The sequence below is a fragment of the Globicephala melas genome, chromosome 3 (assembly GCF_963455315.2).
Source record: "Globicephala melas chromosome 3, mGloMel1.2, whole genome shotgun sequence".
Lineage (NCBI taxonomy): Eukaryota > Metazoa > Chordata > Mammalia > Artiodactyla > Delphinidae > Globicephala > Globicephala melas.
This window is the reverse complement of record NC_083316.1, coordinates 33,431,366-33,446,179: the sequence shown is the minus strand read 5'-3', so window position 1 is coordinate 33,446,179 and position 14,814 is coordinate 33,431,366. Positions and strand designations below refer to the sequence as shown.

Below are 14,814 nucleotides of genomic sequence, written 5' to 3'. Positions count from 1 at the left end.
CCCTCAGCCGGAAATCACTAAGCCATCAGGACTGTGAAGATGACAGTCTAGCTTTTCTGATATCATCCAAAAATCTCTCTAAAAAAAAAATCGCAAAAAAAAAAATCATAACCTCACTCCTGGGGATTGCTACTCAGTGTGTTCTAATACTGGCAGCATCAGCATCACCTAGGATATACCCCAGACCTACTGAATCAGAAACTTCGTGTTTTCACAAGACTTGCAGATGACTGTGATGCATGCTAAAGCTTGAAAAGCACTGATCTAGAGAATTAACAAGTAGGAAGGGTCACAAGTTTATGCTAATTTTTTAATATTAAATATTTGGATACTTCACATGTAGCAAGTTAAGCATAATACTGTCTCCCGTACTATCCATACAGACTGGTAATTTTGAGTACACTTCGCACCCAGATCTTGGTTTCTAAATGCCCGTCTTCACTAAGTGGATCCAAGGCTCTGTGCTGTTCTTGTAACTTTACCTTCGACATTATTTTAAAATAAAAAATTTTAAATATTTCAATTAAAAAAGATGAAAGATGACCTGAAACAAACACATAAAAATCACACAAGTTTTCCAAAACTGATGATATGGAACTCAGACTGAGTGTATTTATTTATTATAATCTCCAAAATAATTTCAGTTGGTACAACTGCTTAAAACCACATCACTATCAGGCTCAATTTAATTACAACCAAGCAATTCACAAAAACACTTTAAGCAACAAAACATGCTTAATATTTCTTTGAGAAAGTCCTTCAAATATGTGTACAGCATTACTGGGCGTTAACACAAAACTTTTAAAAGATGACCCTTACATGCCCAATTTCTGTACCCCTTCTGTTGTGACATCTGTGAAAGGCTAATTTAACCAATCCTTCCACGCCTCCAAGTAAAGCCCTTCATGGTGCAATCTGCCTTTCTCTTAAATTTTAAAGAATATTCTAGATCATTCCTTAGGAAAGTAAAACTATGCACAATTCTGGGGGGGAAACAAGCTGCTTAGACTTTTTATTTTTATATTATACACTTCAATTATGGGTTACTTATTAAACACTTTTTAAAATTTATGTTACATTTTAAAAAGTACCAGCTAGAGAAGACAGAAGTACAAAATATTTATCAGCATATTAGTTTCTCCTGAAATCACAGTTTTCTGGATAAATGCATGCAGCATCACTAAACGTTTTTTACTATGTATTACACATAGCTTAGAAAGAACTTTAATATTTTGGCCTGTAATTTTCGTGTCTTCAATAGTATTTTGCTTTATTCCTTTAATAGTGCTAAACTCTTTCTTTTAAAAATTTATCTTTTTTATAGATACGACTCTCACTGTGAATTTTCAACACCATAGCCTGAACTTGGTTATGAAAAATATCTAACATCTGCAACTTCAGCTGGTTATACTAGGGGAGAGGGGTTACCATAATTTTATTATACCTTGTATTAACAATAAACCTTCTCACAGAGAAGACGATACTTTAAATACTTTAAATCATATTTACAACAATAAAATTCACATTTCATGCTTTAGTGAGACACGTAAATCATCCATAAGATAGTCCTCCTAGTTTATTGGAATAGAGCCCTTCTGTACCTGGCCTTCTGCTGTGTGCCAGATATAAAGCTCTTGATGTTATGAAAATAGCAAACTTATGCCATCCTCCTATCAAGTAGAAAAACTGAGGGTACATCTTCCCAGCCATCAAGTTGTAACCGAAATCCTGTATCATAGCGAGATGGCAACCAATGTGCTTCAGACCTCGGGACCCATAGGAATCAACTTGATTGTTTGAAAAGTGCCCAAAAGCCAGGATATTCTCTAATGTGCATTGTAGAATGAAGAGGGCCCTTCTGAGCACGGCTAAACAGTTCATTTATGTGTCTATTGCACAGGATCTTAGAAGCTTCCAGAAATAGTGCTGTATTTCTTTCCTTCACTACTATATACATTTTTCTGATAAGTTCAGTGTTTCATTGGGAAATGTGACTTGCAGGGAGCTCCCCTTTGGGGCAGGTCCAGCCCTGCCACTCCCACCAACCTCGTCCACCAGTAAGACACTCTCTGAGTCCTGCCCCTGTGAGGAGTCTGAGGTTTCTGATATTCGCAGAGTCCTAAGTGATGTGCTGTCTGTTTGGGTCAGGCCCATGCCAGGCACACCCGGAAGCAAATTCCTGCCTCCAAGGCTATTTTCACTGAGGTCTGGCATGTAAAGGAGGGTCTGAGACGTGCTGCTGACCTCCTTCAGCTCCCGGGAGAAAAAGGAGCGAGAGTGGCTGGACATGGCAGAGGATGTCCTTCTACTGTCTGAGCAGTGCTGCCCTGAACGCTCTCTGCGCGAACCCCCGATGCGGCAGAAGAGGCATTTGATCTTCTCTATCGCTTTACTGAGCACTGTCTTCCGCAGGAGGATGTATATCCAGGGATCCAGGATGGGGTTCACAGCAGCAATTCGGATGGCCTGCAAATCTGGGTTTTTGCTGATCACTCGCTCCAAATTTGGCTGATATAACTGGTTGACGAACACCCGCACCTGTGTAAATGAGATGCCCACATTTTAGTGGTTATCATTAAGCAACTGGGAGAAACATTTTTATGCAACGTCTAACTTAGTAACATTAGGTAGCTGCCCTCTTTTCTGTTAATAAGTGCCAGGAAAAGAGCAGCATACACAATTAGCTTCAGAAGAACCACCGATTAACATTTATGTTTCAAGTCAGTGTAACTTCAATATATTTGTAACTACCTTATGAATATCTTCCCAAGATCAAAGAGGGTATAAAAGAATGTAATGTGTGTACAGGTAACATATGCATGAAGTTCCCTGGAGAATAATTTTATTAACTTCATTTCTGTGAGTGCTTTCAAGTTTTTGTAATTCTAATGAAGTATCTTTTTTTCCCCAATAGGCACTCATTTCCTTTATGCCAGTTGGCTTTGTATATATTTAAATGAAACTTATTTTGGAAGTCAACTAATCATCTAATCACAGAAAAGCCCAGAAATTTATTTTAGGATCTAGAAAGAATAGCCTGGAAACTTTTAAACCAATATCTGAATCTAGTATCATCTAGAATGACCAGAGAATAGTTTTTATTTTCTCTATATGAATCTGTTCCCCGGTTATAATCATCATCTAGTGTTATCAACTCTTCCTTCAAAAATCTTTTCTATAAGCTAACTATATGTCAATAAATAAATAAATACAATAAATGAAAAGAAGAAAAAAAGAAAACCTTTCCCCTTTTTTCCCTCTAACTGCATTCCTCACCTGGGTAACTGTATCAACCACCAAACTAGCTTTCCCACCTCCGATTTCTGTTCTTTCCAATCCATCCTCCAAACTACCACCAGGAGGTTATTTTTAAAATGCAGATCTGATTATGCTACTTGGCTGCTAAGCCTTCACTGGCTCCCTGCTGCCTGGGAACTATAGTTTTGCTCAACAACTGCCACTCAGGGAATCCATCCCTCCTTTGTGTCTCTGGAGCATTTGAGCCAGTAAACAGCCAAGAGCACTCTGGACAGCCCAACAGGATGACAACTCATTCTAGTGCAGTTTGAGCTATTCAAGGGAAGGGGCACGCTGCCAGCCCAGCACAGGCCGGGATGGCATGAATGAAGTAAACACAAGGAGACCCTAACAACCTTTTTGCTGTTGTGGAGTCTTATTTTTGACAGTTAAACGTTTTTGCTCTTACCGTAATCACTTATTTACTCATATTCTTTCATGCATTTAATCATTTAATAGTAAGCCTTTATCGTGTGTTAGGCGTTGTGATGGGTTCTGGGCACAAAAAGTTGCATTAAAGACCAAACAACACTTGAAGGCAGAGAGTAACCTCCAGCGTGCAAAACAGGAAGGTAGATCAACTATTGCTGGGGATAAATGATGAGGCATTTACAGGGGGCACAGCTAACCCAGACCTGGAGGGGAGGGCATCAGAAGATGCTTCCTGTGGGAGAGGAGCTTGGACTGAGTTTTGATGGATGAGTGGGAGTTTGCTGAATTTAGAAGGAAGGACATAGCATTTTATTTTATTTATTTTTGGCTGCGTTGGGTCTCCATTGCTGCGCACGGGCTTTCTCTAGTTGCAGCAAGCAGGAGCTACTCTTCCGCTGCGGTGCGCAGGCTTCTCGTTGTGGTGGCTTCTCTTGTTGCGGAGCACGGGCTCTAGGCGCGCCCGCTTCAGTAGTTGTGGCACATGGGCTCAGTAATTGTGGCTCGCATGCTCTAGAGCACAGGCTCAGTAGTTGTGGCGCATGGGCTTAGTTGCTCTGTGGCATGTGGGATCTTCCTGGACCAGGGCTCGAACCCATGTCCCCTGCATTGGCAGGTGGATTCTCAGCCACTGCACCACCAGGGAAGCCCAGACATTGCATATAGAATTACTCTATTTAAAATGCCAAGTCATGGAAGAATGAAATGATATGCCAACTTCTGGGAACTTCAGATGACTCAATGAAAAGAGTATGAATTTGTATAAACTGAAGGAAGACTATCATTTTATTCCTTAGAGGTAAAAGCACTTGTTAGTTTTTACTCTTTTTAAAAAATTGAAGTATAGCTGATGTACAATGTTATGTAAATTACAGGTGTACAATACAGTGATTCACAATTTTTAAAGGTTATACTCCATTTATAGTTATTATACAATATTGGCTGTATTCCCTGTGTTGTACAATATATTCTTGTACCTTATTTAATACCTAATAGCTTGTACCTCTTAATCCCCTACCCCTTTGTTGCCCCTCCCCCTTCCCTCTCCCCACTAGTAACCACTAGTTTGTTCTCTATATCTGTGAGTCTGCTTCAAAAAAGTACTTGTTAAATGTACACTTTCACATTTACTCCTGAAGAGCAGATCTTAGAAGTTCTCATCATAGGAAAAACGTCTTGTAATTATGTGTGCGGATAGATGTTAATTAGACTTATTGTGGTGATTATTTTGTAATATATAAAAATATTGAATCCTTATTCTGTGCACCTGAAACAAATATATATCAATTATATCTCAATAAATAAATATATGTGTGTGTGTATATATATATAAATTCAAAAAACCCCCAGAATTTTTCTCTTAAAGGATGATGATGATGATGTCTGGGTCTTACTTTTAATTCCACCAGGATCTTTTATATAAAAATCTCATTGTAATTCATATAAAAATAGTGGTTTTAAGATAACTGCCGTCTGTCTTTAGTAATTATTTGATAATTATTATTGCCTTCAGTAATTATTTAAGGTTAGGGAGAAGTAAGAAGTGAGTCTCACAGCCAAGGAGGATGCATTAAAAACCATAAAAAGAAGAAAGAACTCATAAAAACATAGCTGGAGCCATTTAATTAGGGACAAATATCTCTAACTTTAATAAGAGTTGATGACATTGCCACTTTGCCATACAGTATAATAATTAATGTTCATGGTGTATGAGTCACTAAGAAAGAATAGGGATATTTTAGAAAGATTTATAACAAATTGGATAAAAATGTCTAAAATGTGTAAATAAATTTCATTAATCTGCAAAACTCAACTTATACGAAACTTATTTCTAGATGATGCTATAGATCAGTGAGGTGTAACTGCATTTCTGTTTCTTCCTACACTGGAGTTTAGACCTCAATCAACCACAGGCTTATAATCCTTTATCAAGAAGTTGTTATTGTTTTGTTATTCATTTGTTTTGTTTTTGGTTGTAAAACCTGAACTGACTAGACCATGAAGTGATTTATAATTTTATTTATTCTACTTAATGTGAATATTCCTATGTTTTGCTCCAGAGGTCCTGTTCCAGTTCTGTTGGGGATATTACATTTTATACATTTATACATTTAGTATATTACTAAATTACTCTTCTAAAAGCCAAGAAGTTCTGAATTTAAAACACATCTGGTGCTAAATGTTTTGAATAAGCAATAGCAGTCCTGCAAATCTCATAGAATAACGCGGTCACATGGCTCTAAGATGAAATTATTACCTTGATCTCTGGAAGACAGCTAAATAAAAACTGAACTAGAATGAACAGCAGTATATGATGACTACTCTTAAAATACTATTAGAAACCATGTTTGGTTAAATACTATCAAGACAAAGGATGACTGATTTTCTATCCTTTCAAAAACCAGTGAAACAAAGCATCTTGGTTTCCTCCCACCGTACTCTTTATTGAGGTTCTCAGCTGCGCCTGGGCATCGAGATTCCCTCAGGTCTACGGACCTTTTCTCAGATGAAGTGTTACAGAAACCTGGACGTTTTGAGAATCTTATTTAGATCCCCCACCCTGTTGGTGGGCGATTTTGGTCTGGGGCTCAGGTCTCCAGATGACTTCCATGTTGCTTTTTCTGCTTTAAGGCCGGCTGGCCTTCTGTTTAAGAATTATTTCCTGACAAGGGAATTATTGGTAAAAAGCATGAGATCTATATTTTACTCTCACACAGTAGGTTCCTAAGGGTAAAAGAAAGGATAGATTTAAATCTGTTAGTATCAGGCCCTCCCTAGTGTATAGTAGCCTCTAGTGAAAAACCTAAGGCAGGATTTGTGCGAATTTGAGACTTCCAACCTCTAGGTGGCAGTGTTGCTCCACTTGGGAGTTTTTGGTCCCACAGGCCTCTTAAGAAGCGTTTTGCAGGCTTCCCTTTCCGCAGTGGTTGAGAATCTGCCTGCCAATGCAAGGGAACACACGGGTTCGAGCCCTGGTCTGGGAAGATCACACATGCCGTGGAGCAACTAGGCCCGTGAGCCACAACTACTGAGCCTGCGCGTCTGGAGCCTGTGCTCCGCAACAAGAGAGGACGCGATAGTGAGAGGCCTGCGCACCGCGATGAAGAGTGGCCCCCGCTTGCTGCAACTAGAGAAAGCCCTCGCACAGAAACGAAGACCCAACACAGCCAAAAACAAATAAATTAATTTAAAGAAAAAGAAGTATTTTGCCCAGCCACCTCCAAGACCCTCTTTCAGAACAGAATCTTGGTTAATTCTAAACTTTGCATTTCTCAAATTTTTTTTTTCAAATTTTTAACATAGAAATGTTTTGTTGCTAGTTGTTTCTCCCACCGCTTCCTTACTCCTGAAAGGAGGAAGAATTTTGAACAGCTGAAATGGATATAGAAGGAATGAAATTTGTAGCTATTTAAGGGAATGTAATATTAGGAGTTACCATTCAATTTTTAAATTCCCATGACCTTTCAGAAAAGTCAGAGTGTTGTAAAAAAAAATTAATAATGGACTTACATAATCAAAGGTGACGAGAGGCAAGGAAAGAATCAGCTTTGTGGCTCACTTCATATTCAGCAGTAATTAATTCTGACTACTGTTAAGGGAATGAAAGAGCTTTATTTCAGAGTTCCATGGTGGGGGGGGGCGGTGCTTACAATTAATACAAGCTACTGAACCTGGTCATTTAATGTCTTCTCAGGAAAGGAGACCTCACGGGGTAGCATAAACGTGAGTTTGAAAAGCAACATTCCAAATTCGGGTAAAAACATTCTCAAAAGTTGGTCAAATCATTGGAAAAAAATCAAGATGAAAGAGTTTTCCTTTGCAGCATGTTCTCAATGGAGACTGACTTTAAGTAGAGAAAAAGAAGGCAAAAAAGAACAAAATGCCCACGTACTTCATAAGGTTTGAAAAAAACACAGCCATCTCTGCCTTACTTTAAAGGCTACTTGATTTGCTCTGCCGAAAGGGGGGAAACCCCAGATTAAGATGGGACCATCCACAGCAGGACTTCAGTGTCATGTAGGGAGGGGAAAGCACTTTTCTGCAATTCTTGTCCAATGGGCTCTTGTTACACAAATAAACATGTTCAGGCAGTTTTCAGTTTTGGAAGAGTGTGCTGCTGAGAAAACTGAACCTCTGAGTCGGAGGCGGGCGGGGGAACACCTTAAAAGAATTCACTGAATACAAACAACACATACAGTCTCTTGCCATTTTAAAAGTCTACTTTTCATTAGCTGCAGATTTGCGCCTGTGGCTTCTTGTTAAAATTGGCATACATGACAATATTCTAAACTTCTCAAAGATGACTAGACATTAGGATTCAGGAGCATTGGAACATAACTTGGAGAAAAGATGATAAATGCAAAATTAGATGTGATGACAGGAAAGCTATAAGGGAGGCTACATGTTGTAAAGATAAATGCTGGCCCTGCTCCATAAAGAATTTATGAGCAAATTATGAAAGGGCTTAGTACAAGTATGTGGAGGCTTGGCCACTGTGGAATATACCAATAATTTTTAAACCACAGCTTAGAGGTAGCTTTGGGGTATATAGTTAATGACACGGTATCAAAAACACACACTTTCTGTTTAAGAATTAACTTGTTGGTGGGGGATGTCTAATTGAAAAAGAATGTTGAAATTTTGATTAGACTGATTTGGTAGTTGACTGTCGAGGTAGAAATGTTTTCCAACAAATAACAAGAACCTGTAACTGGATTTGTGTGCGTGTGCTCCTTGTTCTGTTCTGAGCACATAAAAGGAGTGATCTGTGTGTGCTCAGTTATCTAACTGCCCTGTGAAGAGTCCAAAATTGACACAGCTGTTACTAGAAATGCTTACCTTTTTTTTTTTTAATTTAGTGACAAAAAATATCTCTAAGTAAAGGAGAGTGGAGAGAGTGCTTGGCTGTGTGGTGGAGTGAGAGCTCTGTTCTCCTTCCCTCTGCCTCACTAACTGGCCATTTTAACTGCAGGCGACTTGCCTCGTCTCTATAGGTCAGGTCTGTACATTGAAAATTTATTTCTGCAGTGTTTGTTTTTTTAAACTCTAACTTTCAACATTCTAATAGGAACCTGCAAGAATCACTTCAGCTCTGGGGGAAAAATATCTTATTAGCAGATGTTCCATAACCAAGCCTTGACAGGTCAGCACAGCATGGCGAAAGGAACATTAGATTAGGACTCACCCACAGCCACCCAGGAAGTAGCATGATATAAGTCTTCATCTGCAGTTGAGGAATCCTAGAGCTTTTTTTAAGACTCAGATGAGATGCAGGGAAAACACCTTACTTTTACGTGCTGCTTTGCAGTCTTCAAGGTACTTACTACTGCTGGGTCTGCAATTTTATGTTATGGCTAAAAATCTGCTTTGGGGCATTGCTATTTTTTAATTTAGCCAAATATATTTGAAAACAATAATCAGATCCTTCAGGTTCTGCTGTAATCGTGCCTGGATTTATGGTATTCCTCGTGTACCTCTAGATGTGATTTTTACGCATCTGAAACCCCATCAGTTGTTTTAAGATTCCAATTTCAGTCTGCCTACAGTAAACAAAAATCTACACAGCTTTCCTCTGCTCTAATAAACCTTTACTGATCAGATGCGGATGAAGTCTTTATGCAGACAACTAGTTTATAGTAAGGAAACAAATAAACACTCACAGGAAGCTATTTTCCTGAAGACCTAAGTTTCACCTGTCCCAGGCAGAAGATGAATCAAATTAGCCATTCTGCCCTTAACAGAGATGAATGCTTGCTACTTCAAAGTAAGAAGAAAATAAAAGAAACGAGTAAGCAATAAATACTGCCATGGCTTGCCTGTGCATGGGGGGAAAATGCCTTTTCAAATCCTACAGTGTAACTGTTTAGCCCTGAGGCAAAAGATTGGATTATAATCATTATCGTAACATTAGTAACTGCAAAATTAGGCACCAGACGTTGATCCAGCTGCAGCATTTAACACCAGGACCTTAGGAGGCTGTCTCACATATTTCTAAAGAATTCAATCCCTTTTATTATCTTAAGCATAGATTCTTTCATTTCTTTAGCTTCTCTTGTATTTTAAAAACCAGAGCCTGGTTATAAATAGAATAGACAAAATGACAACCGCCGCCTTCCCACAAAACCTTGTCATGTAATGTTCCCTGTCCATTGTATTTATATCTTTTCTGTTCATTGTTTATGACTCGCTTTAGAAAATTTTGCAACTTCAGCACAGTTCCTTATATATCCACAACTAATTTTCCAACCTTTCTCAAATTTCCATTCCAAGTTCTATTTATGCAACATATATATTTTGGATAACAAATTAAAATTTACTTTTGATCCTAAATTCAATACCAACTGCCCTCTAAGAGCCACTGTAGTTTTTCCTTCCCTGGTGTCCAAAAGATAAAAAATGTGGGTCCTTTGCAGTGACTGCTTGTTTTCCTTATATGTTGTGAGTCACGCTTTGCTAAACTGCACATAAACTGTATTTGCTCTATTATTTCCAAAGCATTTTAAATGTTTCGAAGGGTTTGATTTGCCTCAGATAGGATTAGTGACCAACTTTATTTGATAAAGTTAAAAGAGATGCTTCATTAGTTTCCTTGGAACTGAAGATAGATCTGACTATTTTAAATGTCAAAGTTCAGAAACTTTCAACTTAAATTACAATATGAATAAGAGAAACATGAAAAACAAGAAAGTTGTAAAAATAACCCAAGGAAGGTTACAGTTGTGGATGTTTCCCTTTTAATTCTTTCAGTAATTGCTAAACTGTGGCTGGGTGAGTAGTACAATGACACCGTTCTTATCATTAATTTACAATTAAATTGATTCTGAAATTAGATTTTAGTGGCCAAAACTAAAGGCTAAAAACTGAAGCTGCCATTACTTGTACGATTCCTTATTCCTTACAAAGGTATGTCCATGTGATTACTTCTCAGCTGAGCCATTGTCCATTTTCAGGGTAAAATGACTTAATATCTACTACTTGATACTGACTTTATATAGAGTATAGTCCCTGTTAGTTAAAATGTGGTTAATTTGCAAACCACAAATACAGCTCCTATAATTTCTTGCCTCTTACTTCTCAAATAATGTCAAAGGCTTTGTGATAAATGGCCCTGCACCATTGGGTCAGATCTGCTATTTCAGCTCATAAGAGGCTTGAAGAAAACAATTCATCTGTGACTGTGCGGTAATCAACAGCTTCACATGCTTATCTCCAACCAAAACACATTTTAAAAGTATGTGCATGTCGCTAAGCTTCTGGCTCTAATTTGTCAGTTCCTTCAAGTGCATGTTCTGCAAACAACAACTCACTTTGGCATTTACTGTTCTGTAAAACATAACGCAGAGGCCACAGAAGGAAGCCCCAGCAGGAGCAGAGCTGTTTCTTCCAAAATCTCACTTTATTCTGAGTTGCCATTACAGACAGTAAAATATATTTATGTGGCTCGATCAATTCTGTAAATTATACTGGGTCCTGCAATGGTTTAAAGGCCCTTCTGGCCAATTATATTTACTTCTGTTTATACAAATTGGCAAGAAGCTACTGTATGCTGGCTCTCAGCCACTTCGAAGTTCCTTCCATTTACAGTCAATTTTACGAGAGATATAATATTTTTATATTAAAGATCCCCCGAACGGCATTAATAAGGGAAAAGAAGGAATAATAAGCTGTTACATTTATTTTCTTTTGCTCCCAGTCAGCATAAAAAAAACCCCAAACTTTTTTGAGTTGATAGTTTAGAATTTCCAGGAATGAGGTGTTTTGAGAGATGGAAAAACTCAGAACTAGTTGCTTTCAAGAGAAACTCTAGATACAGTCGTATGTGCATCTGCCCATGGGTTTCTAGTGCAAACAGAGGAGAACTAGGTAGGCTTTCAACCTTCCTGCTTATGACATTTTAAAACACTTTGAAAGTTAATCCAAAGGCAATTTAAAAGAAGGTGGTGTCCTGAAAATAAAGTGTACCAAAACTCAAATACACGCACTGCTGCGAAGGCCAACATTACAAGCGTTCTCGGAGGGAGACATGACGTAATAGAAGAGAGGCAGGGTTTGGAGTCAGAAGGGTCTGAGGTTCATTTCAAGCTGCACGGCTTTGGCTTGGCAATAAATAAGATGGCCATCTCTAAAACCCCATTTCTCTAGAAAGGCACTGTACCTCTCACAGCTGATGATTCGAATTCAATACCCCATGTACATCAGGCTGCCCTTAATATGCCCCCTGAGAAACCTTGCTTTCCTGGCCCCTAGAGAGAATGACGGAACCCGAGTCTGGACCATGCCTGTGTAGGGCCACATGTGCACTGCGATGTGCTTCTCACCATGGTAAAGAGCAGGGAGTTCAGCTTGATAGACTAGCTCTGCTGGATTATTTTAAGCAAGTCACTCCCTGTGTAAAGTGAAGGAGTTAGACTAGACCAAAATGCATCCAATGTCCCTTCTAGCTCTAAAATTCTACATAAGCTACCAAAAAACCCGACATAAATAAAAACCCCACTATTGTAAGGAGTGTACACCAAAGAGATCACCACCTGATGTTTCGGATTCTGCCCTAGACAGTGCAGAGGACGGGGCTAAGTCACACTACAACGGTTTCCCCTCCGCATCTGACAGAGTGCGGCGGGTGTTCCCGGAAGGCTGAAGACCAGTGTCAGGCATCAAGGGGTAGGGGCTGTCCCGAGAGAGTGAGAGAGTGAGAGAGAGAGAGAGAGAGAGAGAGAGCGAGAGACTGAGAGTGAGTGAGAGAGAGAGAGAGAGAGAGAGAGAGAGAGAACCCGGGTTTCGGGGAAGGAAACGGCGATGTAGGGGAAAGGCACCTGCTGCATCTCTTTAGCGACGGGGCCTAAAAAGAGGTCGGGGCTGCTCTGAGAAGCAGACCGTGCAGATCCAGCCCCTACCTGGAGGAGACGCGTTGGTGGCCGAGGAATGAGAGGAAGAGGAGGGAGCGGGAGATGGAGGAGGGAGGTGGATGCAGGAAAAGGGCCGAGTGGAGCCCTGGCCCCAGCCACTCACCACAAGCGGGATGGAGCAGATCAGCACCACTAGGGAGGTGGCGATGAGTAAGATGACCATCTGGATCTCGGCGCCCGCGATGCGGCGGAAGCTCCGGCGGCGGCGAAAGTCGCTGAGGCGCGGCAGGGCGGGCGAGGCGGCGGCCGAGGAGCCCCGGCAGGCGGCCTGGACCACGGCGGCGGTCGTGTGGTGCTGCTCGGTGCCCAGCGAGGTGCGGCGCATGAACTGACGGTGCATGCGGAGCAGCGCGCCGCACACGAGCACGTTGCAGAGCACGGTGGCGAGAATGAGGAAGGAACTGAAGCCCGCGTACATGTAGGAGAAGGCGGCGTGCGCCGTCACATTGGTGGTCCAGTCGATGAAGCACCAGGTGTCCGGGTACTGCAGCCGCGAGCTGCCCAGGCCCATGTTGGGCAGCGCGCAGAAGAGCACGTTGGACGCGTAGACCGCGAAGAGCGTGAGGCCCGCCAGCCGCTTGTCCACGTAGTGGCTGTAGAAGTAGGCGTGGTTGATGGCCAGGTAGCGCTCGATACTCATGGCACAGATGATGCTGAGCCCCGACAGGCCGAAGAAGAGCAGGATGAAGGTGCTGTACTCGCACAGCGCGGGGCCCCCGGGCCATTGGCCCTTCATGTACGTGGCGATGGTCACCGGGCTCACCAGCAATGTGCCCAGCAGGTCGGTGACCGCCAGCCCGCATACCAATGTGTAGAAAGTCGTCTCCTTTTGCTCTTTGCGCGACTTGCACAGCACCACGATGGCCACCAGGTTGCCCACCACCCCGAATATGAACATAACCGCCGGGATGGTCACTGGGCTGTTCAGTCGGTCGGAGGCCAGGGCGGATGCATTGCTTCCAGGGGTGGCCATGGTGGTGGCCGGCGGTACACTGCCTTGGAGCGCGAGGCTGGGTCTGCTGTTGGTAGGAGAGAGACAAAGACGCGGTGAGCGGAAATTACCACTTGCAAAAAGGTGTCAGACCCGCGCCCAAGAGACAATATGCTGATGAGACCAGGGGAGCAACTCGATCCTACTTTGTGGATTGTAGCCACTTACCAACTGCGGCTACCGAAATCTCCAGGCTCCGGATACGTCCTGCCAGCAGCACCACTCTACTGGCATTAATATTTATACGTTAGTACTGCCATTCTCTCCTCCTCCAAGCCAACTCATCCACTGCCAAGATGAACAAGACTTATCTCAAGGGAAAAGTGTTTTGCTCGTTTTCCCGACAGATTCTGAGTCAATAAAAGTCTCACTGAAACCAGGTTACGGAAGATAATTTGGAGAGCGCGCTCTTCCCTCCCTGGCTCGGCTCAAGGGGCGCCCGCCCACCGCTCTCTGCCCAGTGCCTCCAACCCTATCTCACCTGTGGTAGCCGCGGAGGTGGCAGCCACGTAAGCCCCCAGGGTCAAGCCTCGGATATCCTGGACACGCCTTCACCCTGCCCTCAGCCTTGCCCCGCTCAGTGTGGAGCTTACCAAGCCTTTGCCTTCTCAGAGCCTGCTCTCGGTGGCTGCCAATTTTCCGGTACAGGGGTCAGAGCGGTCAGCTTTCAAAAACTTGGAGAACCAGAAGGACAGCGAAATGGGTCAGCGAAGCCTGATCTTGGATTTTTTTTTCTTTCTCCTTTCCTTCGTTTCTTCAAAGACGATCCAAGCTTTGCGAAGCCCGCGGGTCTCGTCCGCGGACGGACGGCGCTCAGGTGTACTGCCGCGCGCGCAGGTGGCACCGAGCCTCGATCCCCGGCTCGGGCCGCCTTCCTTCCCAGCCCAAGGCAGCGCGGGCGGCTACCGGGGCTGGCGGCTGCAGCTGAGGCCGCTTATGGCGCCCTGGGGGCGGCTTGAGGTCCACTCGGCCTGAGGCTTTGACCTGGGGCCGTTCATCTTCCTCTCGCGCTGCCTGTTCGGAGCTCCACTCTTGCCCTTCCAGCCTCTGTACAAACTTTTCTCCTGCTTCAAGTTTCCCTGGCGGAGGCGGGGCCACACTGTGCGCGGCCCGGGCGCCCATTGGCCAGACCGGGAGGGGGCGGGGCGCGTGCTAGCTCCTCTGCGCGGCGAGGAAGCTCCGCGGGCTGGA

At 42.6% G+C, this 14,814-nt stretch overlaps 1 protein-coding gene across 1 annotated transcript; it reads right to left on the bottom strand.

Moving 5' to 3' along the window:
- Positions 1–636: 636 nt before the first annotated feature.
- PTGER4 (prostaglandin E receptor 4) lies at positions 637–14,626 on the bottom strand. Its single transcript, XM_030882045.2, has 3 exons — positions 14,217–14,626; positions 12,736–13,651; positions 637–2,538 (listed from the first exon to the last, which is right to left on the bottom strand). Exons 2-3 carry the CDS (start codon positions 13,603–13,605, stop codon positions 1,948–1,950), a joined length of 1,461 nt encoding a protein of 486 aa, XP_030737905.1. The 5' UTR covers positions 13,606–13,651; positions 14,217–14,626; the 3' UTR covers positions 637–1,947.
- Positions 14,627–14,814: the final 188 nt, after the last annotated feature.

Coding starts and splice junctions, on each gene's coding strand:
- PTGER4 (XM_030882045.2), bottom strand. CDS start 13,605: ATGGCCACCCCTGGAAGCAATGCATCCGCCCTGGCCTCCGACCGACTG. Junction 2,539..12,735: donor TCTGCTCCATCCCGCTTGTG/GTGAGTGGCTGG, acceptor TCATTTACACAG/GTGCGGGTGTTCGTCAACCA.